This window comes from Takifugu flavidus, chromosome 7, assembly GCF_003711565.1.
Source record: "Takifugu flavidus isolate HTHZ2018 chromosome 7, ASM371156v2, whole genome shotgun sequence".
Classification (NCBI taxonomy): Eukaryota; Metazoa; Chordata; class Actinopteri; order Tetraodontiformes; family Tetraodontidae; genus Takifugu; species Takifugu flavidus.
The window spans coordinates 2,864,218-2,889,222 of record NC_079526.1 but is presented as its reverse complement, the minus strand read 5'-3'; the positions used below and the strand labels follow the sequence as shown (position 1 = coordinate 2,889,222).

Below are 25,005 nucleotides of genomic sequence, written 5' to 3'. Positions count from 1 at the left end.
ATTTGCAGTAATTATCTCTTCTCTCTACAGTTAGGCACAGCATGGGGCCTTGGTAAATTACACATCGCCTTTCTAACTCCTGGATGGTTTATGGCCGTGCATTATGCATAAGTGTGCTGGAGTGTCTAAAACGTCCCCCAAGTGGATTGAAATAAAGTTGACGCTGCTCTTTGTTTGGAGCTGCGGATAGTTTGTATTTTGGCAGTGCTGAATCAGAAACTCCTGTAAAGTATGCGGACAATCCAGTGGGAATTGTTATTTAGATCCGAGAGGAGAATGTTGTTGCACAAAGGGTTAAGTTTCTCTCAGGCAAACTCATGTAAATGAGAAAACCTATTTTGTACAAAAACCCAGATCGTTAAAACATTTTTTTGCATGTCATGTCTGTTTGTACCCTGCCTTTTTAATTATTTTGGTGATGTAATTAGTTTCATTATTTAGATTCCAATTACTTTGAAATGAGCTACATGCTAATGAGTCTTTAAGTGGTGTAACACCAATAAATGTATCTAGTAATTACCTTTATGAACATGCATTTATTCTCTATTATCAGCTCAGGAAATGTTCCTTCTCTGCCAAGGATTGAATGGTCCGATAAAAGAGACGGAATCCGTGATTTGGAATCACCACAAGCAAAGTTTCCAAGGTAGGTGACTGGCAGCAAATGTTGAAATTAAAATCAATGACCGGGATCAACGTCCACTTACGCCACATCCAGCTTCTAAGGCTTTCAAAGCAGTATGTGCCGTTCCAGACTGACAAAGGGTGAAATAAAAGACAACACAAGTGAAGCGAAACCTTTAGAAACTCGGGTTTATTCTCTCTAAACTCTGGCATGATGCAACAGTTAGTGGACATGCCTTGAATTAAAAGTTAAAAGGCATAAATCACAACACTGCATTGATCTCTTTTCCAGGAAGCCTTTGCAGGGACAACCACTGCTTCCACTTAATAAGTTATCCACTCAAACAGGATCAAAACAATCCTCAAAGCAGAGAGACAGACAATAAAATCCTGGAATATGAGAAACAGCAATTTAAAAATACCTCAATATCAAAAACTACAATATGATATATCTCAGTGCACTAAGTCGGTTTTTTTTCACGCACATCTGTTTTTCTTGGCTTTAATATTAGAGTCACGTGATTTTCAGAACGCCGCGTTGCATCACTTACTCAGAAATCACAAATTACTTTAGCACGTAACGCAAAACGCAACGCAGCTCCTTTAACAGCACCTAGAAAAGTAAATGTGATGACAAACCCTCCCGATGATGATTTAAAAGCATCCCCATGCAGTCAGCATACCTGCAGGAAATCTGGCTACACAAGGGCTTTCTGGATTATTATTGTTTGTTTGTTTTTAAGAGAGAGGCGAAGTGTCCGGTCGTCCCTAATTAAAACATCGCACTGTGCTGTGCACGTCAGCTCTGCGCGTTCCACAGAAGGGAAGACACATCACACGCAGCAGAGAACAGCATTTCAGTTCTGAGAATTTCGGGGGGCTGGGTTTGAGGAAGTGGTGACGTCGTCTGCCTTACGTCCTGTGACTGTGGAATCAACCAAAACGGCGGGGGTGTCGGAACATAATAAAGAAATATAATGCACGCTTTAATAAGATAGTGAGACATATCGGACTCATTGTGATAGTATTAGTGTGTTGTGTTGACTGTTGCCAAGTCTAATGGTCGCGTACGGTGGTAGAAAAGACCTTAAAACAAGTTCCGTTTTCCACATGGTGAAAAAAACGCCTCTCCCCCTGCCCTGGGACAATGGTACGATCTCGGACTCAAATTCCGAGAATTGAGCTCGTCTGATTCTTAGAACTGGGGTTCTTAGAAGTGGTGATGCAAGAAGTTTCTAGGAAAGCGCTACCAGGTGATTTTTAAATTCCTTTTTGTCTAATTTGGCGCGAAGTTGTTGTGTGCTGTGTATGTTTGGTGATGTTTAGATATTTGTCCGTCTGTGCTGTGTTTGTGGACAAGCGGGGCCGCTGTGCGTGTGCGGCTGCTGGCAGTTTGAAACTCTGAAGTGGCCCCTGTTGTGACAGGCGCTTGCGCCGCTCCCTCTGACAGCTCATCTGGTTCGGCGCGGCGCACCGGAGAAGCGGAGGGACGGGCAACAGCCTTCCTGGAGCCTCTCACGCCGCGCCGACGCGCGTTGTAAAACTGTCATTTCGTCTGTTTAGTGGACCGTGGTAAAAAAAAAAAAAGAAAAGAAAAGAAAAATAGGCGTGTGCCTGTTTAAAGGCTCCCAAGTTGCGCTAGATCTTTACTGGAAGTAATCGCTCTGTCTAACCTTCAAAACGCGTTTTGATGGAGTGAGATTTTATTGCCTTGAAGTGGCAGTGTAATTGGGCAACGTCGCAGACGCGCTGTTAGAATAACTTTGCAGGCAGCGTGGCAGCCGCAGGTTCTGGGGTGGTTTTTGTCGCTGCGCGGTGGTCTCCTCGACGGTGATTTGCTGTCGCGCAGCGCAAAAGGTTGCGCCGACCCGGCTGCCCTGTTTCCATAACGCTGCGGCGGAAACACAAGTGCTCCGTGGGAAGCGTCTTTTCCGCGGCTGCTGAGCACGACGCTGCACCGAGTTGCCTCGGATGTTTCCACAGTGACACCGTGCTGCACCACGCACGCAGCGCTGCGCACTTTGCGCTCTAAGTTGACGCGAATTGTTGGGTTTTTGGTGTTAGTTCGGCACTGAGCGCCGGTTGGAACATGTTCAAAACAATAAACTGGTGTATGTGAAATCTGATATTTATTGGTGACTGGTGATTTAATTGGCAGACTGGTTATTAACAGATTGAAGGGTTAAACGTCTGCATCAAAGTTCATAGATTCCATAAAAAGTGTTATTTATTTGCCGCAAATTTGTCGTTCATTTAGAGGGAGTGTGTCACTTTGGGCTTTAGTTTGCCCTGAATCTATTTTCAGACGGGTCCAGTTACAAACTTCTTGACATGTTTTAAGATTTAGATTCTGTCATAAATCTACGCGCATTTCAAACGGGCCTTAAACTAACCAGATATTAGGTGCTTTTTTTGCTGTTGTTGTTATTAAATGTCGGACTTAAAATACACCCAAACGCTTCACATATAACTTAAGAGAGACTAAAAATGAGAACGACATCCGCTGTAAAACCTTTATCAGCGCGTAATGGGTAGAAACCACACAAGAGTTAAGTTTTTTTTTTTTTCGTATTCATGTGACAGCCTTTTTTTAGAAAATAAAAAATAAATTAAATGACTCCAGAATGAAACCCTTTGTAATTTACAGTCCTGGTGACCGTGAACAAAAATAACAGGACAACGTTTTCCGCGCTAAATGACATATTTGTATAAACTACAGCTGCCAGTTTATTGATGTGTTTAACGGACCGGCATTTCCTGAATATTTGTAAATAAGTGTAAAATGTACCTCAGTAGATTTTTGCTGCGCTTTTTTAAATGAACAACTTTATTGCTTGAAGCGTTTATTCACACTTGTCTGTTGGAATGTGTTTCCACCCTGTGTGTTGATGTCTTCATTGACTCATTTTGTGATTCTAAAAAGAGGCAACGGGAGAGACAGAAATTATTCCGTGTAGAAATTAAAAGTCTAGACAATGTTTATTTAATAAATGGCGCCGCCCTCTGGAGAAGCCCAGACAGTTGCTGAAACACTTGAAAAAATACCAGAAATCGGAGATTAAAAACACAGTCGTAAAATTAACACAACTCTGTGTTATTGAAGTACCAACATGAAGAAAAATCGGCTAAAAAAAAATCCAGACATTAAATGGAGTCAAGCATGTTTGTCTTGTTTGCAGATCTTGAGAAAATGGCTTGCGCAGCAGACAGCTGCATACAGTTCACACGCCACGCCAGTGATGTCCTGCTCAACTTGAACCGGCTGCGCAGCAGAGATATTCTCACAGATGTCACAATCTTGGTCAACAGGCAGCAGTTTCGTGCACACAAGACCGTCCTCATGGCTTGCAGGTATGACTTCATCACATTAGCCACGTTCTCGGCTCCTGTGCTGAGATTTTGTCGCTGATCGTTGGCTCGTTTCTTTCCTGTGGCTACAGTGGGCTCTTCTATACCATCTTTACTGACTCCCACAAGTGCAACCTTAACGCCATCAGTCTGGACCCAAAGGTGGACCCTGAGGGCTTCGCCATCCTGCTGGAGTTCATGTACACCTCCCGTCTGACGCTTAAAGAGAGTCTGATTATGGCAATCATGAACACCGCCATCTACCTGCAGATGGACCATGTCGTGGACACCTGCCACCGATTCATCAAATCCAGGTTTGTTCCAGCTCTCTTTTTTCATAGTTACTATTTGTGGGGGAGGGTTTTCTAGAGATGTCCGATATTATCGACCGATATTGGCAAGTGAAAAGGGAAATTATCAGTTTTTACTTTTTTAGTGACACACCTTTTACACAACACGCACGTTATACACCAAACTCTTCAGCTATTGCTAAACTTCTCAAAATATTAGACATGTAATGTGTAGTTTTAGTTATTTATGTTTGTTTGGCACAACTCTGTTAACCCCGCATATATCAGTATCGGTTGTACGATATCTGTGTATCGGATATCGGCAATATTGAACCTCCCTATTTTTTCTGTCCCTTTCATCAACAGTGATCCCGCTGCCAAGCTGTCCAGAGACGAGTTTTTGGTCAGTCCCTTGGTTTTACCTCAGGATGTCCATGCTTACCGGCCCCATGATGTTGTCGACAGTCTGCACAGCCGCGTAGCTCCGTTCAGGGATGGGAGGCCCTACGGCTCAAACATGTTCAGCGGGGTCACCACCCCTAGCAACTATCATCTCTACGGGCAGTTTCCTATTCCAGGATTCCCCTTCCCTCTCTGCAAGCTGACTGATGCCAAAAATGCTTTCGCTGACCTCTCAAAGAGCGGCGTCCACCACAGGCATTGTTCTCCACATGACAGCGCCAACATGATCAGGGCAGAGTACACCAGGGCAGTGGGTTCCAGCTCCTCCAGCATCATTCACTCCACCAACTACGCTTCGAGGGAGGCTGTGAGAGATGATGAGATGAGGAAGGAAAGCCATGAGGGGGTTACCCATTCTATTGCTCTAGGCACAAGAAAACGCACGTTCCCCGTGCTGACGCTCGATCACCCGAAAGATTCTGGAAAAGATCACGCTGCGCACAGTGAGGAGGACCTGATCCATCAGCATTACCCCCTCGGAATCTCCTCCGTGGGACGCAAGAACCTCATGAGCAGCCCGCAGAGTCCCCTAAAGTCAGACTGCCAGCCCAATTCCCCGACGGAGTCCTGCAGCAGCAAGAACGCAAGCCTGTCTCAAGGTACGGGAGCGCCAGCCTCACAAGGAACGCCGGATCCCAAAGCTCGCAACTGGAAGAAGTACAAGTTCATTGTGTTGAATCAGAGTGCGGAGAAGGAGGAGGTGGGGATTCAGGACTCCACGCTTCGTTCACCTCAGCGCCACGGCCTGCAGCCCTACCTCCACCCCAGCGACTCAGAAAACCTCGACCCACAAACCACCATCAAGAGCAACGATCACAGCGAGGACCTCCCTGTGCCCCAGGCTAGCCGTCTGAATAACATCATCAACAGGTGAGGTTCCCTCACGACGGTTCCCTCATCATTTCTATGATGTGCTGGGAAGATTTTGGTTTATTGTTCTCATGCGCTTTTAGGATTTTAATCTTTTCTTTGGTTTGACATTTCCATGCAATTTTTTTACATTGTTCTGAAACAAAATTATTCATTTCACTGTATCTAAATATGCGTGCTTCGTTGGCAGCGCCCTTGAGGGGTCACTGAGGAACGGTGAAAGCCAACCTCCGCACTATTCCAGCCGTCTGAACTGCTCGACCTGTGGTACTCCATCCTCACATCACTCGGAAGTCTGTCCCAAAACTTCCAGGTCCCATCTAGCTGAAGAGATGACGGAGCTGCACTCGGAATACTCGGACTCCAGTTGCGGTGAGACCGTTAAGTCCATACAAAGTTTGGAATTTATTGTTTAGGCTCGGAATTCAATTCGGACCAGGCGGGCCCGTTACTAAATGAATTCAAATTTGTTTCTCCGGAACAGAAAATGGAGCCTTCTTCTGCCACGAATGCGACTCCAAGTTTGCTGAGGATGAAGCACTGAAGCAGCACATGCTACAAGTGCACAGCGACAAGCCGTACAAGTGCGACCGCTGCCAGGCTGCTTTCCGCTACAAGGGCAACCTTGCTAGCCACAAGACTGTTCATACAGGTACTTCTAAAGGGTTCGGTCGCAGTCCGTCAGGCTTTTATTCTTTTAAATCCGAGTTTCTAACATTTCCTCACGCATCTGTCTGTTTTTTTGCTTTGGTTTTTTTAAGGAGAGAAGCCGTATCGCTGTAACATCTGTGGTGCTCAGTTTAACAGACCAGCTAACCTCAAGACTCACACCCGCATCCACTCAGGAGAGAAGCCATACAAATGCGAGACATGTGGGGCTCGATTTGTACAGGTAATAACATGTCTACCATCCTGCCTCTGGGCTTGCTTTCAGTTGAGAAAGGACAGGTCTAGAGGATTTTAGCTACATGGAATTGACTGCATGTGTTTTTTTCCCCCCTTTTCTAGGTTGCTCATCTCCGAGCCCATGTGCTAATCCACACGGGCGAGAAGCCATATCCATGCGAGATCTGTGGAACGCGCTTCCGGCACCTGCAGACGTTGAAGAGCCACTTGCGTATCCACACTGGAGAAAAGCCCTACCATGTAAGCTGGGGGCCGACCGCCTCCGCCAGGTCACAGAATTGATGTATTTAGATATTTTGAAAATATAACCTTTTTTTCTCTCTTTTTTTTTTTTTTGGTCAGTGTGAAAAATGCAACTTGCACTTCCGTCACAAGAGTCAGCTGAGGTTGCATCTTCGGCAAAAGCACGGCGCCATCACTAACACCAAGATCCAGTACCGCATGTCGACGGCAGACATGCCCACTGACTTGACAAAGACTTGCTGAAGGGGGAGACGGGAGCAAAATTACGCGGAGGCAATCTCGACCTTGGAATTTAAAGAAGCAACTCGTACAATCATCAAAAATTGTAGCGCCACACTGTGTTTATTAGACAATTGGCTGTTTATGCCATTTTAAACGGGTCTCCACTACATGTGAACGTAGAGCCACATATGGCTTCTTAGTCACTTTATTGTTTCTATATAGTTCTAAATATATATATAAAAAACAATATATGTATGTTGGAAGTGTTTCTAAGCTTTGAAGGTACGTATATAAAGCTTTATTTTGTTGTGAAGGATGGAATGTAAACGTAACTGTTTTTGAAAATACAGTATTTTATATCAGAGAACTTACTTTTCTGAAAGTATTGAAAATTTTGATTGACGGGCAGTTGATATATTTTGAGATGACAAGATTTGTGGCTGTACAGAGTTGTCTTTGCATTTTTATGTAGGTGTGTGTACGCGTTGCACCATGTCAGGTTGCCATATTCATGTGACAAATGAGGGGGGAGGGAGGGGGAGGTGATCCTTTGAAGACATATCTGAGGGGGGGCTGCTGTCTGAACATATGCATGATGTACTCTGTTGTCGTTGCAGACGGATCTGGGGGGGGGGGGGGTGGGCTCCAGAAATATTGTGACATATTGTGTAATTATATTTGTGGGATTGCTCTCTGCGGGCAGAGCCAATCTAAGGTGTTAACATGCATTTCAAGGTACGGCTTTGTTATGACCTAGAAAATATTTTGCTTCAAATGTGTTTGTATTGATGTGAATTCTATTTTTAATTTTTCCATAAGTGAAAGTTTACAGTTTTGCTCATTGTTCTTGATCCTACAGTAACAGTTGTGTTCGTGTAGACGTTTTGGTTTGTACATACACTGTGTATTCAATGTGCCTTTCTCTACGGTGACTGAATCCTTCACTTATTCAGACCTGCTGTATTAAGGTACAACTCAAGGACAACACTTGTCCTTGATCCCCGTGTGTGAGTGTCTGTAGATATTTTTAAATGCTTGTCGTCACCAAGACTAAAACATGCAAATTCATCGTTGTAAATCTTCAGGACTTGTTTTTGGATTTTTTTTCTTTTTTTAAACTCATTAAAGTTATTGTACAATGTTTAGATGTATGAATGTAAAATAAAGGTAATGAATTTCTTTGTATTCACAACTGTTTGTATTATTGAACTGTGAACTTAATCCGCATGTACGAGCAGAATATTAACAAAGAAATGCTCATCTGCATTAAAATGTATATACAATTAATGCAAATGTATAATAATTAGGTCAACACTGGAACATTTAAACTTGGTAACCAGTTGATCCCGGGAATTCTCCACATTCTTCAGGTTGGATGTTCGTCATAGTCTGAGGTCTTTAATGGCTAAAACATGAAATTAACTTTCTGTTCCAGCATTCAAAACAGCACAACGCAGCCAACATGATTTCAATTTTAATTTCCAAGTTTTTCCGGGATAAACAAAATAGTTTTCTCCCAAGACCACAAATCATGGCAATAAGTAATTTAGGTTTCACCGTTTAAAAAACAAGTCTATGAAAAACTCCATTTAAATGACAATTTGAGCAAAAGAGAAATAAAAATTGTTCATTTTTATTATGAATCGACATTAAAAAAAATCCAAACCTTTTAAATCAACAGTGCTTAAATTGTACAACAGAAACAGTTTTATCTCAACTGGGACCTAATTTGTCTGTTTAATTCTGTGTCCATTTACAATTTAAAAAAAAAAGGATAAACAATTAAGCCTTCTCTGGACACCTGATTTTACTGCTTTTTAAATTAGTAATCACAAGAATTTAGAATCGAATTTAACACTAGAATACAGCAAACACAGTGCTGCTTAAACAGAACCAACTTTAAATGAAATCAAGACATAAATCAAACTACTAATAATCCACGTAACCCCCCCCCCCCAACACAGACAAAAACAAAACCCTTCAGTGGAGCATCACTGCTTCTGCTGCATTGCCTCTTTTCTTGCAGCATCTTGCAGAAGCTGGGTGTCCACTTCATCAGCAGGGAGCTGAACATACCGGACCACAGATCCACGGATGAAACAGTTTTTTACCGACAGCTAGAATTCAAGAACAAGACAGTCCACATGTAAAGATCAACACCGAAACACAGGGAAAGAGCTGAAAGTGATAAAAATGCATCATGGAATGAGCCAGCGGCATGGAAAGTTCGGTCATCTCGGTCCAAATTTGGGTTCATGTGAACAATTAAGAGGAAGGCTTAGAAATAAAACTTGTTGCCTTCATATACTCAACAAAATCCTTTTAAGTATTTACATTTTTAAAATAAGAGAAGGGGAAAAGGGGCAAATGTTAGAATCAAGTCGCACCCCGTTTGGCCAGTACCACAGCTTGGAAACGCTTAGTGCAGCTGACCAAGAGACTCTTTCAGTCTGTGTTGACTCAAGTCTTCCAGTTCTGGGAGATTTCTGAGCTCCTCTGTGGTCACAGAATGGTCTTTAGGACAGACATCAGGGTCATGGCAAACCTTCAGCTGGCCCTTCTGAGGTTGCCCATCATGGGTTTTGAGGTTACGATCTTTACCCAGACGTCCTCCATTCAACTTTGTTTTACAGATGCTTTCATGCTTTTTGCTTCCAGAGTTTTCAAGTCATCACTCTGCCTGTGAGATGGTTCCCATGCTATTGACGGCAACACAACCCTAAAGCTGGATCGATCCACTTGCAAGTTTAACAGCTGGACAGGTGTTTGTGATGTTGATTTACTGATGAGGATGCAGAAAACCTATTCTTCTTAGATCTGTTCGATAAAGGCCATTCTTGTGTAGGTATAACTTAACAGTAGAACAGAGTAGCGCTTCTCCAGTCTTCTATAGGTTCTTGACCTTTTGCAGTCAAATATAGATTCTGACAAAAACTGCCAGGGCTCCCAATCTTCTGCAGGGTGAAGCTCCCTCTTTTGCACTCGAATCTTAACTGTTCACATTAATGGAAATTTGGACCGGGGATGCCAACATGCTTGCACAACACTGCATCAAACTGTGAATGCTGTATTGGATTTACCATGTCATATAGAAAACAATATATATTTTAACCATGTAGCTTCATATGAAGCCATAATGTACTTGACTTCCTGAAGGTATAAGACACAGAGATAACCTTGAAATATAGCCAAAACAAAGCCAGTGAAACCTACCATGTGTGGATATTTCTCTGGGTCTGTAACACTGATGTCTGTGAGCTTTATGTTGAGATACTGAAACAGTAGAGAAAAGTTACGCCAAATCCTTGAAAACATAGCCAACCGACGTATTAGACAATATATTTTGAAAATATTTTTTTCTGACCTGGTCGACAGAATGGAGGGTACCACAGATGCTGACAAGAAAGGATCGGATATAATATTATTAGCACAGAAACGGAATAATGAGCATGTGTTTTGAGCCGAAGTCGCCACCGTTCCATTCTTTAGTGGCAGACCTCAGCAATGAACACAAAGGCGAGCATTGCAATAAATATACCAACCTCAGGTCGTTTTTGAGCTCCACCACTACATCTTTCCCGACCAATGACTTGAAAAACGAGTAGAAAAGCTGTAAAACAGATCGATGTGAAGAGAGTAACATTAGCAACACGCTAACAGTGAAGCACCATATAATGAATGTAATAAGCTATAAAGAAGTCTTCAAAGAAATGCGGGTACTTTAAAACTTTTTTGAGCCACCGAATAAGATAATTAATGTAAAATACCCATTTGTTACTCATAATTTTCCCTCACCATTATTGCCGCTTCTCTTGTGTTTCAGCGTCAAACGTTGATGTCGTATTATGCTGCGTAATATTCCTGCGACGGGAGAGGGTGCAGTTACCGCTCGCGTCCACACGGAGGAGCCAAATGCGCGCTCAACGCTTCGGTGGCTCAATTCTCGTTTTATGACGGTTCGACACCGTTGGCGCATGGCCCCAACTTGTGAATTCGAGTATGGACAGACGTTTACATTTTTGTTTTATTCATTGATTTATTTTTATTTTTAATGAATCACACATACTGTGGTAGGAAAAAGAATGACTCCGGTCATGTATTACTATCTTGATATTACTATGTATCACTAATCAGTATTTCAATATTTGAGTCTGTGTTGAGTGTTATTGCAGTTTGTAGTAACATTTGGAGGTTCAGTACCTTGTTCCTTGTGAGCACACCTTCTAAAGGTGAGCTAACACCCTTTTTATAAAAATGATAAAACCATTCTGCACGACCACGAGGATTTTTACTTATTCCTACAGTGGTTTTGTTTAAGCCAAACAACCGACAAATAAACAGTTGAACAAAAGCTTAAAAGTGTACAAGCAATACAACAGCTTTCAAGCTACATGTAGTAGTAACATGTGGAGTCAATTGGCTGATTTCATTTATTGATTGCCCAGGTCATTGCATTGGTATATTCATGGTTTTCCCAAAGATGAGCTACAAAAATCTGTCTTCTATGCAGTCTGGTCTTACTTCACAGATCGGATCTTGGGGACCTCAGGTGCTAGAGAAGAACAAGAGTTTGCATGTGATAAGTTATCAGTGAATTTATAAGTGGGAGAAGAACGAGAGTTTTCCTTACCGTCTCTGTGAGGCTGTGGTTGGCCAGGCCTTGCAGGTGGCCTGAGTTTAACAGGAATTTCAGAGTTCTCTCTGTAATCCCTGGATTTGGGTGTCTGGGGACCTTTGAAAGGTAAAGGAGGCCTATTGTGTCCTATCCCTCCCTCTGAGCGTGAGGGCACCACTGGTTTCTTCATTTCGGAACTGGGAGGCTGCAGTCGGTTTTCAGAGCAGGTGAAGGAGCGGTTGCGGGGGGTGGGCATAGGGGGTCGATCAGGTTCCCTGTCTGAACTTTTGGAAGCTCCAAACATGTGATCTGGAGGTGTGCGATGATCCCTCTGCTCTTGGTCCTTGCCCCGACCATGTGGTTTTGGTATCGAAGCATATAATGGATTGTCAAACATCTGGTCACAGTCCCCACTAAAAAAGAAAGAATCAGCAATATGTCACTTGCAATATATTTCCAATTATTGCTTTGTTATTTGCTTTAGTTATAAACCTTCCTGCAACTATACTCATTCACAACTATATTGAAATCTATTTGAACTATTTTACTATTCTATTTTCCTCAACATTAAGTCTTTATTGAAATGATCATTTGAAATGATAATATCTCTAAACCGTTTGATTCTAATTCTACTTCGTATGTTCAGATTTTTAAGTGATTTTTTAAAAAGTAATTTAGGTAACAATGCCAGAGCTGTGATTTTTACTGAAGGCTTTAAACTACTTGAAAGTTCAGTGGTGAAGACTCACGTGTGATTTGGGGATTTCCGTGTGGGGCTGCGTGCGCCCACATCACCAGCAGACTTTTTGGGCTCTTTCCCTCCATGTCCAGGAATGGCCAGACTCTTTGGTGGCATGCTGTAACTCCAGCCTTTATCTACCACGTTGCCCTTTTGGAACCCCATGTAACTGGGGTTAGAAATATCAAGTGCTTGTGCAGCTGAAATCCTAAATCACAAGGCCAAAGGTTAGAAATCCCCCCCAATGAAAACATACCCGGTAGGAGTCATGTGTGAGATATCGTTTCGTTTTCTTGACTGCTTTAACCCTTCCAGGGGCATGACGAAGGTAATGTAGCCTATCCCAGCTGCATATGTCCAAAGGAAGGGTACACCCTTGGGTGAGTCGCCAGCTTGTGTTGTACCTTGCTCAAGGGTACCTCGGCATTGCTCTGAGGGTGTTCTAGCACCTCACCCTGCTACCTTTCATGTTTGGCCCACACTGGACCTGCTACCAGATATCGTCAATGTAAAATAACGCACTTACTTGTTGAGGTCGCCACCTTTGCCTTTTGAGTTAATAGTGTCATCCTTTTCAATTTTGATAAAATCTGGGAAAAAAGAAAAGAATTGGAGCTCACATAAAGATCACAAGATAACACTCTACGCTACGTCCCTGCCAGACATCCAGACTCACCGTACAGCTTCTCAGTCGGTTTGCCCTCAGAGGTGCGTAACTGGATGCCGCCGGTCATCCTGCCCGTTGTCTCTCCTTGGTGGGTCAGTGTGATCTCAAACTCCATGTAGCAGAGCTGAGCAGCTCGCAGCGCAACACAGCCCTCTCCTTTAGGAACAAATCACCAAGTGAGCGATAAGAACTGCTCAGGTAAGACTGGAGGATTGACAGGTGCGGGTCAGTCAACTACCGTAGGACTCGTCACTGTCGCTCGACTTTATACAGATGAGGATGTGCTGATCCAAAAGGTACTCCGGGTCAGAGATGATTGGCGTGAGCTTCACAGTGGAGAACAAGTGATGATGACTACATACTAGAGGCGTTTCATCCAAAACCAAAGCCGCCACCCCTCTTGTTGTTACCTCAACTTGATGGCCAAAGCGAACTTTGATGTATCCCCCCGAGTCCTCTATGTTTTCACCTTCTGGGGTTTTTACCATTTCTGCAGGGAATTTGATTTTAAAAAAAGGTTTCTTTAAATCACCCCAAAATCAGAGTGCAATGTTCAGGACAAAACCTACTCTCCAAGCAACTGGAATAGAATTCGATAAAGAACTTGGTCTTTGATTTGGTCAGTAGAGTAGCCACGCAATTCATGATCTGGATCCCTCCTTCGGGTTCACTGTTTGGGTCTGAGGGGAGACAATAAACCACGATAAACCACAGCAGATTACACCTCATTGGCCCAAAAGTTGTTCCAGCGATCGTACCTTGCTTGGAAACAAACTGCGAGGCCACTCCGACCTCGAAAGATGCAAAAACCGGCGAATGGTCACTTGTCAGGATGTCAGTGGTGCACCCTGTAAAAGTGAAAATGGAAGTGTGTCATAAAAAAGGAATACGGATGCAGTCTTGCAGAGGACAACCAATTTCACATCCCCTCTGCTGATGTCTTGTTAGCTTCAGCATTTACTTTAGAAATCTCTCTGTTTGATAGTTCTTTGAACAAAAAGTGTCCTCATAGCCTGAAGGGGGTCTGTTGGGCCTATCTGTTGGCTTGTGTCTTGAGGCAGGATATCTGGACTTCACTTTTTCTATTTTGTTAGCTCTTTGTGGCCTGTCTACCTATTTCATTATGATAGTCAGTGAAAAGTACAAACAGGAAGTGACCGTTGAAGAGGAGACACTTACCATAAGCTTGGCAGACTGCATGAACCAGAGGGTAGGATTTCTTCAGGACACGGTCGCACCATGAGGGAAGGTTGTATTTTGTCTGAAGGCGTTAAAATAATTTTTGTTCGTTAATTGATGAGATTTTACAAAAGGAGGCTGAGCTGTCAACCACAGATCCTCCCAACTCTGCTTTTGTTATCACAGTTATGATCTTGTTTAGTGTTTATTCAAAGAGAAACTTTGGTAAATGCTCCCTCTTGCTTTTTATTGTAACATATAACCTGTATGGTCTATATATACTATATGCTCTAAGGTACATGCTTTAAGTGTGTGCAGTGGAGGGGTAAAAAAAGCCCTGGCTGTGAACGGAAGCTTACCCCAGTGGCTTTGGCCTTTGTATACACATACTTCTCCCTGGTGTCTCGTTCAAAGCGATAGGTAGGTGCAAATGTGATTTCCTCTTCATCTACCATCAGAATATATAAGAATGTAACAGGTATTATTGTCTCAAAATAAATGAAAGCACCATGTCAAGGTGGAAAAGAGTATCTTGTATAAAAGAAAGGATCGTCTGCATGTGTTTGTCCAAGTGTTTACCAAAGTGTAGGAAGACTTTCCCCTCTTTCTTTTCCGTGGTGAGCTGGTCTTTACCCAGAAGTTCCTGGAACTGCTGCTGTTTGATCTTTGTCAAAATGTATTCAGCTTCCTGTCAAAGGAAACAGCGCAGGGTTGTGAAGAAACTCAGACACCTGATAACTTGACAATTCACTTTACAAAATGCGAAAGTACAAATTTCTGTACGTAGGAAAAACAAACATCTGAGGAACGGTCTTTACCGTGTAAGGGAAGTCGACGCGGTAATTCAAATCGCCCAGCCAGAAGAGGTGGGTGAACCGGTGCGTGATGTCAAATGGACTGAGCTTCTTATCGCCCAGATTCAGAAATCGCAGGATACTGATGTAGTTTTGATTTCGTCTGTAAATATAGCAAAAGAGGTTTGGTGCACGCATGACTCAGGTCACAATAAGGCTCAAACATACTGCCCCCATGCCGACTGCTTATTTTAGTCCTCTGTGCTGCTAACCTTTACCTGATCTTTACCTAAACCTGATTTCTATTTGAGGCTCCTTTTAATTGTTTAAGAGCGAAAGACATATGTCACCTGAGCTTTTTCTCGCTTCCAGAAGTCAGGTGACTGTTGACAAACCCAAAGGAAGTACCGTTGAACATGAATGACACTCCCACTGCCCCTTTGTTTCCTGTAACACACATATAATACATTCTTATGTCCAATAAAAGGAATTAGATCACGACCAGACAGCACTCGCACCCAGAGTGTTGGCGATTCCCGTCTTCACACTGTCAGAAAAAATGTGGGAGATCCGGTTCTCGTGCTCGGGCTTGGCGAGGACAATGATCCGAATGTTCCACAGCGTGTGAATGGCCACCTGGACGCGAGAACCTCCCATGAAGCATCTTCATACAACATTACGATTTGACGTGCACCGCAGTCTCATACTTGTTTGAAGCTGATGTTTGTGATGTTCCTCAGGACGCTTTTCACTGTCTCGGCCAACTCCCGCTCACTCGAAGGATCCTCCTGAGTGCCAATAACGTAGATGTCGTGTGGGATGTGGTCAGCCGTGTCATCTTGTGTTTTTCCCTGACCTTTACATTGAAACCACGAACTGATGTCGTGGGGAGGACTGGCATTTCCTGCAATTAAGAAGTGTGTATTAAGGCGCCGTCACATCATCGGCATCAGATGGACTCAAACTCGTGTGACGGTAACAAGATCACCCATGTTCCAGGTGCCAACAAACACTGTGATCATGTCTGGTTCAAGTTTTTCAGAGTGTTTGTTCTTCATTTGCTGAAGCAGTTGGCAGAAACCCTCCCTTTTCTGGGGGGAAAACCACAAACACTGGTTGGTTTACATTCATAATACATCAATAACCTGCATTTGCTTCTGAGGCAATTCAAATTGGGCTAAATCAGTATCGGTTTACATGTCGCATCTGCTACCTTGGCATTATCAAACACGAATTCTTTGCGCTGAATCTTCTCTTTCTCTGTCTCCACCCCAATAACAAGCTTGACGGGCACCTTCTGGGATTTGACCAACTGAAGAACTGCAAAATATCAACAATCACTTTTTAAAGAATGAAGATATTTTCATCAGTCCAGTGTGACCATTGCCAAAACAGAGAAATATTACTTTTTTTTTTTAAATGTTATCTTATTTTACTTTTGTTGTGCACAATGTATTTGTCCTCTGGTCCATCTTTTGACTTTTTGAAATACAGCTTCCCGCTTTCAACATCCACTTTCAGGAACATCTTTGTGGAGATACCCAGAGATTCTTGCTTGACCTGCGAGTCACAGAGAAAAACACACCAAATATCCAGCTTCACAACAACGCCTGAACCTTCCATTGCAGTCAATGATTAACGCCGGTACCTCAAACACCACCACTGGTATAAGAGATTTCCGGTGACCACCATCGTATCCAACGGATTCAAATGTTGATCCTTTAGCCTATAGAAGGAATCGGAGCAGTGTGTCAGTACAAGGCTAGCAAGAACTATTAAACCAAGTCAGTCAGGAAAAGCAGGTGTTAAACTTCACCTTATCTTCTATTGAGTAGAGCAGCTTCGTCAGTCGCTCCAGCCTTAATGGTACAGATTGACCATAGCCAGCAGACAACTACAAATGAATTCAATAATCCAGGGTGATGGATACTGTCTGCTTAATGTGCACTATTCATTCTGCTTATGATAGAGATCAGCACTCACTTGTTTTAGCATTTGCCCAGTCACTGGGGAGAGCTGTTGGTCCAGGGCTCTGTGGAAGACCTCTAGAGCCGGCAGGATGCGAGAAATCTCACTGTCTCACAGGAGAGTGCAGAGCAGGTTAAAGTGGCCCTGAGTGTTTTAGGGGTTTCAATTAAAGACTGCGGAATTTACCTGTTTAGATTCTTGCAGAGTGTCATTATTAGCTTCCTTAATGCCGGGAGGTTGGGGTGACCACTCTGAACTTGGTCAAAATCCGAGCAGACCGAGGTCCTGAAGTATTCCTGGATGGCCACTTGATGCTCTTCTGGTATTCTAAATGTGTTAATGTTAGACACAATATAATTCGGAAATAAAGTAGCTCTATGTCTGCACTTTAGAGGGAAGCCTGTGTGATGTCGGCGCTGCAAATGTGAGCTTACGCTGACAAGTCCATATGCTGCAGTCTCATCAAGTAGGTGTCCTGGAAGGACTTGCAGGACTGCTCAGGACATTTTGGCTCGCTGTCCTTCACTTCGTTGATTATCCTGGGTGGAAGCTGCGGCGGAAGATTATAGGATTCTGCAGGACGAGGAACAATAAAGGGTTCCGATTTTACAACCAGGTTAGATCAGCCTAAAGATCAATATTCAACTGTTTGCACCGACCTGGCTCCTCCTCCATCTCTTCCTCTCTTTGGACCAAGTACTGCAGATGTGTGACCAGACCCATGTTGGGACTCGAATAGGCCTCCACTAGCTCCGGCAACACGGAGAAGAACCTGATAGGAACGCCTTCAGAGGCCTGAGGAGCCGATCATAGCAGACACATACTTCTCCTTAGACAGGTGTGAGCAAATGTGGTTTTATTCATCTGCTACTAAATCAGACATCAGGCTTTTACTTCCTCAAACCCATCACTGCTCCTGTCTTGTGACTTTAGTGTTTAGTTTGATTTTTTTAGTTGATTTACATTTATTCATTATGGGGGGGGGGGGGTATTAAGAAATATGGTTTTTTAGGTTTAACTGTTCGCCCACCTGGACAGAGAGCCTCTTGTCTTCGCTCGGCAGAATTCGGTATGTGTACACACACTTTTGGTATCTGTGGTCAGAAATGAATACATGTACAAGAATCACATATGTAGAAATATGCAAGAATCGTGTAATAAAAGACATGAAAGGCTGGTGCAATGTAGGTGACTCAGCCTGAGTGTGCAATACTAGCCGCCACCATCATTATGTGTGAGTGTGAATGTGGGCGCTTTTAGAAGCTGCACAAACAAACATCATTCTGCTGTCCTGGTTTTACGGTGCAATGGCACCAAAGGGGGTTCTGATCTATTTCTGCTCAGTGATAATCAGATGGCATGTTGAATAATCAAAAAAACGAGATGTTACCCAGCATGAAGGGTTTTGCTTTGTAGCGGCATGCTATGCAAATAAAGAGGAACTAGCAAAGGCCTCATCCAGCAGGCAAAACTACAATCTCGAAACAAGCCATGTTGGACAACAACGGTGTTCACATGAAACAGATAATAGACAAATTGGACAAAGGCTCTTTTGGCCTGTAAAATGTAACACAAGGCTATTTGAGTGTCACCAAACTTCCTCTTTAGAAGGTTATAATCATACACCAAGGAAGAAGATGTACTTACAGGACACAGAGGGCATAGGCTCCCTGTACGGACTCACTGTCCCGGATAAGGAAACTTCCATCTCTTGCTGCTTTGGAAAGTAGATCCTCAGCTTTGGAGCGTGTTATATTGCTGTGGTACCAAGGCTGATGGGTTGGCATCCTGCTGTTCTCTGTCAAGAGCTCAAGAGCTGCGCATCGATTCTCAAAAGGTATCGAATCCAAATTCGACTCAGTTTTTCATTTTAGCTGATGTTTGCGTGACATCCAAAAGTGTTTCACTTGCTCCTCTCCTACCAGTGGAACAGGAGCCAGCTGCTGCCACAGCTCAGCAACTTCCTCATTTGAGAAGAGGAGGGTCCTGCTGTTTTACTTCTGCCTGTTTTTTGCCAAATTCACTCAGCTATTAATAAAAAACAAACAAACCACATATAATTTTAAGGAATGTAGAAAAAGTTGTACCTGTGTGTGTGTGTGTGTGTTTGAGAGAGAGAGTGGGGGTGGGGGGGTAGGTTTCTACCTACATGCATTTTATTTATAACCTTTATAAATGGAGAAAAGGGCAAACAGCAAAACAAAAAAAAACACTTTTGGAGGCCTTAAGAAAAATGAAATGTTTTATTAAACATGGACCAATCAGGAAAGAAGTTTAAGAGTTTCACACACTTATGTGGAGGACAGGAAGCTTTGCAAAAAAAAACCTCACACTACAGGTCACATGATCTGAACTAGACACTAATGCTGGGGAGACTTTCTGTTTCTCTCTATCGATCTCTCGCTTGCTCTCTCACACGCACGCACACACGCACACGCACACACATCTAAGTGTCTGAAGTCTTCTTCCTCTTCTTTTTTTTTGAATCACTTCCTTTTCAAGTGAACATTCTCTAAGTGAAATAGAATTCAAAATAACCTATAGTGCAATATCATAGGAGCACTGGCAGACGCACAGAGGAGAACTGATCAGTTCTGGATGTATAAAAAAAAGATTTGTCAAACACAAGCGATGTAAACGTAGGGAGCTGTCTCAATATTTTAAAAATATTTATATATTTTTTTAAAATCAGTGTGCTTACAATTCGAATCAATAGTTCAATGTGTCTGAAGACAAAAATAAAAAGTAGCAACTCACAGATATTTGGAGATGGAGTTTCAACTCCAATTTAAAAAAATAAAATAAGAAATCAATACAATAGTCAAAGAGCAAGACCTGACGTCCACATAAAAAAAACAGTAGGCGAAAAAAAACACACCAAAACAATAACTTAATTTTTAAATTTAAAAAAATTCGATCGTTCGCAGATATTTGACTGCTGTTCCTACTACAGCCGCCAGAGGTCGACATTTTTAATTGAAAAATGACAAGTTAACTGTTAAGTAAATGCAATGAGCAAATAAGTTGAATATTTACATGTCTTATCATTTTTGGTGACATTTTCCACGTTATTAAAAAACAACAGTAACTACAAATGACTGGAGAATGTTAATACAGCAGAGTTAATATGTTTAAAATACAGTATATTCCATTTCTGTTTTGTAAAAACCAACCCAAGTAGCTTCTCCACAGGCTGGTTCCAACATTGGTTCCATCCTTCACCCTCACACAGAACACACTGAGTTCAACTTTTAAAAGGAGTGTTATAGGCTCTACATTTTCCATTTCACACCCAGACTGCCAAACCAGCCCCAATCTTCTTCTCTTCTTAATGCTCCACAGAAATCCATCCAATTACAATAAGATTGACCCTCAAAATAATGGAAAAAGGAGTAAACAAGTCAAGTGGGGTGAAAAAGTGTCCCTTACAATATCTGTCCCTGGACGCTAATGTGATTGTAATTATATATTCCAAGACTTTTAACACTATACTATTTATAGCAGTTATCTGATTGTTTTTGATTTGATTTTACTTTCAAAATTCCTAAAAAGTGCCTAATAAATGACCCAGCATTTTCTTATTTGGTTCTTTTTAACATCCTGCTTTCATTCAGAGACGTTCATATTCATGTTTGGATGATTGTTGTTAACAGTTCTAACAAAAACACTTGAAATTTCAGCCTGTCAGGACACTTTTAAAAGAAAACTTCGCTCCGGGATTAAATTAGATGCCTTCAAAGCTCAGACTTGGCACTGACAGAGCTCTCGCGTGTCCCCTTTAACTCTCCGCTGGTAGCTGCAGACATTCCTGCCTTGTCTTTGCAAAACAATTGAATCAGGGTTCCGCGGAATTTCTCTGCCCCGAACAGGTAGATGAGCGGGTCCATGGCGCCGTTCAGGCAGGTGAGGGAGGAGGTGAGGCGGTTGGCCAGACTCAGGCCTCTGCGGGTCTGGCAGGAGACATCAGGATGGTTGTAGCCCAGGATGAACGTAGCTCTGCTCACGTGATACGGCAGGAAACAGATCACATAGATGAGCAGGACGACGCCGATGGTGCGCAGGGCCTTCAGCTTCAGGGTGGGCTCTAACCTGGAGCCCCTCTGTAGGCTGCAAATGATGAGCAGGTAACAGGTCAGGGTGGTGAGAAACGGTGGGGTGAAAGCCACCGCCAGCGAGATCAGGGCGTTGCGTGAAGCCTTCTCTCTGTACAACTGCAGGCACACCGTCACGCCATCCACCTCTGCGGTTTGGTGGGACACTAGAAGAGGTGCCATGGAGACGGTCACTAGCGCCCACAGAGAGAAACTGATGATGTGCGCGTAACGAGCGCGGCGGATCTTCAGCGACCTCACTGCGTGCACCACGGCCAGGTAGCGATCGCCCGCCACACAGGCCAGGAAATACAGACTGGCGTACATGTTGACGTAAAACAGAAAGCCGGCCATTCTGCACGGCACCTCCCCAAAGGGCCAGTGGCCTCCGGTCAGGTGGTAGGTGGCCCTCAGGGGGAGGACGATCACGTACAGCAAGTCGGCCACAGCCAGGTGAATCAAGAAGATGTTGGAGGGAGAGGAAGAGCCACGCTGGTGAGAGAAGATCCAGAGAGCCAGGCTGTTGCCGTTCAGAGCCAGGAAGAAGACCACGACGTAGAAACAGCCGAACAGGCTGTTTTCAGCCGTCGTGTCCACGGCTGGACAGAGCTGTGATGACTGATTGGACAGCGGGGGCAGCTCCATTGTTGCAGACTCCATGCTGTTGGCTAAGGAGACAGACAATTTGTTAGCTGAAAGCAACCATTTGGTATAGCTTGCTTTATTGTGACAGTCCAGAGTCACCGTAGAGTCTATTAATCCAACATTGCCTCTCCTCTCATGTTGAATGTTGCCACCTTTAGCTGCTTGTTTCGTTTCTTATTATAATATTGCCACTACCACACTCTGCCAGCTGTCCAGTTAAGTCACAACGCATCGTGTTTCACCTCAATCATTCCTCCTTTCAACCTTGTTACATACTAAAGAACTTAACAAAGCTGTTTTAAAATAATAATAAAAAAATTCTCATTATTACTATTCAAAGAACAAACTGGTGCTCAGTTAGAAAACCACACCAGAAAACATCCTGCATGCACAAGCACACACACACTTTCATTTGTCACAGTGCATAAAGGCAATAATAGAGTCAGTGGCGTGCACATGCCCTGAGAGCACATACCGGTAGTTAATTACTTCTTTTACACACTCAGGAAGTCCATTCTCCTCCCTCCTTCAGCCTAACTTGTGCTCAGGCTGTTTGGTCAGTAAGAATTCATAGATTCAGGCGGAAAGTCTGAAGAAGTTTAAGTACAGTAAGTCTTGTACATGTTACTTATTTAGGGTATTTAAAAAAAATAGTAAAGCACCTGAAGCAGAAATGCTCCTCGATGTGATGTTAATATTCAAATGTTAAGCTTACTGGAAGGAACCAATGAAAGAAACAACATTTTAGCATTAGAATACTGAAATTATAACGTAATCTTTATCAGTAGCTCATTAACCGACTGCAGTTAAGCAGCTCTTTTGCTTTTTAAGCTAGTTTCTGATTTAATAACCTGATTTGTGATTTAATTCTCTATTCCCCAACTGTATTCCCAATATTCCTTACAGGAATGCGACCCCCCCCCCACACACACACACACACACACACACACTCATTTATTTTGACACACCTAGAAACTTGACCATCCCCTCCTCCATCTATCTGCCGTCTTTGGCAAGTGGAGCTGTCCACTCCTTTTATTGTGCCTTTATCTCCATGTTTAGCCAGACCATCTGGGTAAACACTAACTGCAGTGTGAGCAGCTATTCATCTCTTTTCCCCTGAACGCACTTTGAATTTTTGCGGAGGATCCAAGAATAATATGATAACACGCAGGCAGAGATGAACTCATCACTCTGCAGATGTGTCCTGTTGAAGGGAGGTTTCCAAATAAACAAGATAAGCAGCTCATCAAAGGGTAAAATGTGATTAAATAAGGTTGTTCCTTTAAATAACAAGAAGGAAAAAAGGATTTTTTTTTCTTTCATCAGATTACTGTCGAGGCTGTTGGCCCATTAGGACCCAGCCAGACGTGTCTGCCTGGTTCTTAAGTGTGCCTGATGCTCCTGCTGCGCCCGGATCTGCGACCCACAATGGAGGGGATTTTTCAGACTCATTCAGGCCCCTCAGAGAAAAGCCCTACAGTCTCAGCAGGGTTCCACTGAAAAGAAAAGTCTCCAAGAATGTCGAGCCCAGAGGGATAATCCCCAAAGAGAGCTGATGTGGGGAAAGCGGGACTGTACACATGTACTACTGGCTGACAGGACACAAACGCGCCGCCCCTGGTCCTCAGAGATTAGTCACTGATGATGCGTTGCAACAAAACGGCGACAGATGCTGCGTGCACGAACTGTCAGCGCCAAAAACCATCAGTGACAGTAGACATGAGGCTCATTAACATCAATCCCTTCAGCCTGGAAAAGCTGATGATGGACAGCTTTATTCATCTGGCACGACTGTACATGTGTGACTTGACTTAACTTGACTAACCTAGATAGATGCTACTGTCTGGACGCACGGATTGGATTGGGATTACAAAAATTGCCCGTCCATAATCACAATTACTTCAAGACAATAGTCTTTGTATATTTGAATTAAGACTAAAGAACCGTCCACTTAAAAACAAGAACTATTTTAAACAAGAATTTTATAAAACTCGATGTGCCAAAGACAAATTTACAGCTAATTTTTAAAACCATAGATACGCTTTTTCCTTCATCCATCAACAAACACAACAGCAGATTAAACTATTGTGGGGTTTGACCTTGGAACAAAGTTGCATGTGTTCAAGTAAAGATGCTTACCTGAACCTTTCAGCTCCTCTTGACAGCAAAATCCTAATATAAAAGCCCAGCTGGTTCGGCTTCAGACACTAACCAGGAGCGACAGTCAGCGAAGGAACAGAGTGAAGAGAAGAATGAAGACTTGGATGCCTGAGCTGCTGAGGAGGTGACACACGCACAAAAAAAGTTCTCCTATAACTTCTTTTCTCTTCCTCGAGGCGCCCTTGGGGATGAGACTGCTGCTCTTTTTGTGTCGCCACAAATTTGATAAGAGAAGAGGGCGTCCTGATGGGAGCCTTTCGTCTGAACCTTGACCCCACCCCTTCTCCTCAGAGGGCCGCTTGTGCGCTCCACAATAGGCCAAGTCAGAATAAGCAGAACATTTTAGTGGCGGTGAGAAGAATAGCGTGCCTCAGCCACGAGGAGTCATCCAGTACGACTCCATGGAAACCGAGCCAAGTGGTGCATCGAGCGCCTTGAGCGTGAACTCTCACCCATCCACCGATGGACAGACGATAGACTGTGTTATTGAGACGTTTATGACTGAAGTCTCTGAGATGATCGTTCTCTAAATGGCCTGTTAGGTTCAATAGAGGGCCCCATTCCCTATAGGAGACATGTGAAAAACAAGAGCGGGAGGGAGGGTGGGGGGGACACTTGAAGCAAACAGAGACCCTTGTTGGTCCGTTGCCTCCTGGGGGTATCCTGAATCGGAATGCCCAAAATAATCAGTCACTTAGGCATCAGACAGATGTGGAGAGGAGTCCCACTGGCTGAGGAGGGATAATATTTCTTTCATACCCTGCGATCCCAGCTGTGCGGCAGACACATCGCCCCTTTCTCCAGCCTGTTTCAACGATATGCAAATGCTATTCTACAGACTTGAATGAAGCCACTATCTGTGAAGCAGCGTGGAAAAAAAACATAGACATCACTACCCTGTTAATCTACTGCCAACTGCTAATTGGAACGCCCCCCCTCCCGGTCTGGTTTGGCCAATCAGGACTCTCCGCCGAGCGTCTCCGAACCCCCGAGTCCGAAAACAGTAAGTTGTGTAAGAGGCTGTTATGGGGAATATGTCGCCTCTCTGCTGCTGCTGAAATGGCAAAGAAAACCTTCCACACTGTTAAAACGTGGACACTTAGTAACTGTTAGGCTCATTCTGACTTTCACTGTAAAAACAGTTTATTTGGCAAGTTTGTGGGGAACTTAATGATGAAA

The 25,005-nt window shown here is 43.4% G+C and overlaps 4 protein-coding genes and 1 long non-coding RNA gene across 6 annotated transcripts; 1 reads left to right on the top strand and 4 right to left on the bottom strand.

Moving 5' to 3' along the window:
- Positions 1–797: 797 nt before the first annotated feature.
- Positions 798–1,577, bottom strand: LOC130528760 (uncharacterized). The gene is made up of 2 exons (XR_008951388.1): positions 1,308–1,577; positions 798–1,014 (listed from the first exon to the last, which is right to left on the bottom strand). It is a non-coding gene; the product is annotated as an uncharacterized LOC130528760 (long non-coding RNA).
- A 141-nt stretch (positions 1,578–1,718) lies between these two features.
- Positions 1,719–8,747, top strand: bcl6aa (BCL6A transcription repressor a). The gene is made up of 9 exons (XM_057038435.1): positions 1,719–1,877; positions 3,804–3,975; positions 4,065–4,286; positions 4,629–5,594; positions 5,785–5,966; positions 6,079–6,246; positions 6,356–6,486; positions 6,603–6,740; positions 6,843–8,747. Exons 1-9 carry the CDS (start codon positions 1,847–1,849, stop codon positions 6,984–6,986), a joined length of 2,154 nt encoding a protein of 717 aa, XP_056894415.1. The 5' UTR covers positions 1,719–1,846; the 3' UTR covers positions 6,987–8,747.
- On the bottom strand, positions 8,427–11,027 carry smx5. Its single transcript, XM_057038446.1, has 5 exons — positions 10,761–11,027; positions 10,508–10,575; positions 10,330–10,360; positions 10,179–10,238; positions 8,427–9,082 (listed from the first exon to the last, which is right to left on the bottom strand). Exons 1-5 carry the CDS (start codon positions 10,761–10,763, stop codon positions 8,957–8,959), a joined length of 288 nt encoding a protein of 95 aa, XP_056894426.1. The 5' UTR covers positions 10,764–11,027; the 3' UTR covers positions 8,427–8,956.
- Positions 11,028–11,231: 204 nt separating this feature from the next.
- Positions 11,232–18,882, bottom strand: inpp5d (inositol polyphosphate-5-phosphatase D). The gene is made up of 27 exons (XM_057038426.1): positions 18,575–18,882; positions 17,958–18,021; positions 17,587–17,722; positions 17,362–17,500; positions 17,114–17,254; positions 16,943–17,033; positions 16,776–16,853; positions 16,608–16,685; positions 16,396–16,519; positions 16,173–16,279; positions 15,948–16,050; positions 15,667–15,863; positions 15,478–15,595; positions 15,310–15,406; positions 14,984–15,122; positions 14,745–14,853; positions 14,525–14,613; positions 14,166–14,247; positions 13,745–13,834; positions 13,556–13,666; positions 13,397–13,476; positions 13,225–13,312; positions 12,996–13,142; positions 12,846–12,909; positions 12,330–12,527; positions 11,596–11,993; positions 11,232–11,517 (listed from the first exon to the last, which is right to left on the bottom strand). Exons 1-27 carry the CDS (start codon positions 18,712–18,714, stop codon positions 11,483–11,485), a joined length of 3,243 nt encoding a protein of 1,080 aa, XP_056894406.1. The 5' UTR covers positions 18,715–18,882; the 3' UTR covers positions 11,232–11,482.
- Positions 18,883–19,151: 269 nt separating this feature from the next.
- Positions 19,152–24,401, bottom strand: gpr17 (G protein-coupled receptor 17). Of its 2 annotated transcripts, none has more exons than XM_057038443.1 (2): positions 23,806–24,401; positions 19,152–21,679 (listed from the first exon to the last, which is right to left on the bottom strand). In XM_057038443.1, the coding sequence occupies exon 2, from the start codon at positions 21,676–21,678 to the stop codon at positions 20,662–20,664; it is 1,017 nt and encodes a 338-aa protein (XP_056894423.1). In that variant the 5' UTR covers position 21,679; positions 23,806–24,401; the 3' UTR covers positions 19,152–20,661. The 2 variants fall into 2 exon arrangements, with proteins under 2 accessions (XP_056894423.1, XP_056894422.1); XM_057038442.1 differs by having other exon boundaries at positions 19,152–21,686; positions 23,806–24,397.
- Positions 24,402–25,005: the final 604 nt, after the last annotated feature.

Excerpts from the sequence above, each read along its gene's own strand:
- smx5 (XM_057038446.1), bottom strand. Across the intron at positions 10,239-10,329 it reads CCCTCCATTCTGTCGACCAG|TATCTCAACATAAAGCTCAC; the intron begins GTCAGAAAAAAA and ends CTACTGTTTCAG. Across the intron at positions 9,083-10,178 it reads CAGAGAAATATCCACACATG|CTGTCGGTAAAAAACTGTTT; the intron begins GTAGGTTTCACT and ends CTTGAATTCTAG.
- bcl6aa (XM_057038435.1), top strand. The coding sequence starts at position 1,847 with ATGCAAGAAGTTTCTAGGAAAGCGCTACCAG. Across the intron at positions 3,976-4,064 it reads ACCGTCCTCATGGCTTGCAG|TGGGCTCTTCTATACCATCT; the intron begins GTATGACTTCAT and ends CTGTGGCTACAG. Across the intron at positions 5,595-5,784 it reads CTGAATAACATCATCAACAG|CGCCCTTGAGGGGTCACTGA; the intron begins GTGAGGTTCCCT and ends CTTCGTTGGCAG.
- gpr17 (XM_057038443.1), bottom strand. The coding sequence starts at position 21,678 with ATGGAGTCTGCAACAATGGAGCTGCCCCCGCTGTCCAATCAGTCATCA.
- inpp5d (XM_057038426.1), bottom strand. The coding sequence starts at position 18,714 with ATGCCAACCCATCAGCCTTGGTACCACAGCAATATAACACGCTCCAAA. Across the intron at positions 15,864-15,947 it reads TGTTGGCACCTGGAACATGG|GAAATGCCAGTCCTCCCCAC; the intron begins GTGATCTTGTTA and ends TCTTAATTGCAG. Across the intron at positions 11,994-12,329 it reads CGGAAATCCCCAAATCACAC|TGGGGACTGTGACCAGATGT; the intron begins GTGAGTCTTCAC and ends TTTCTTTTTTAG.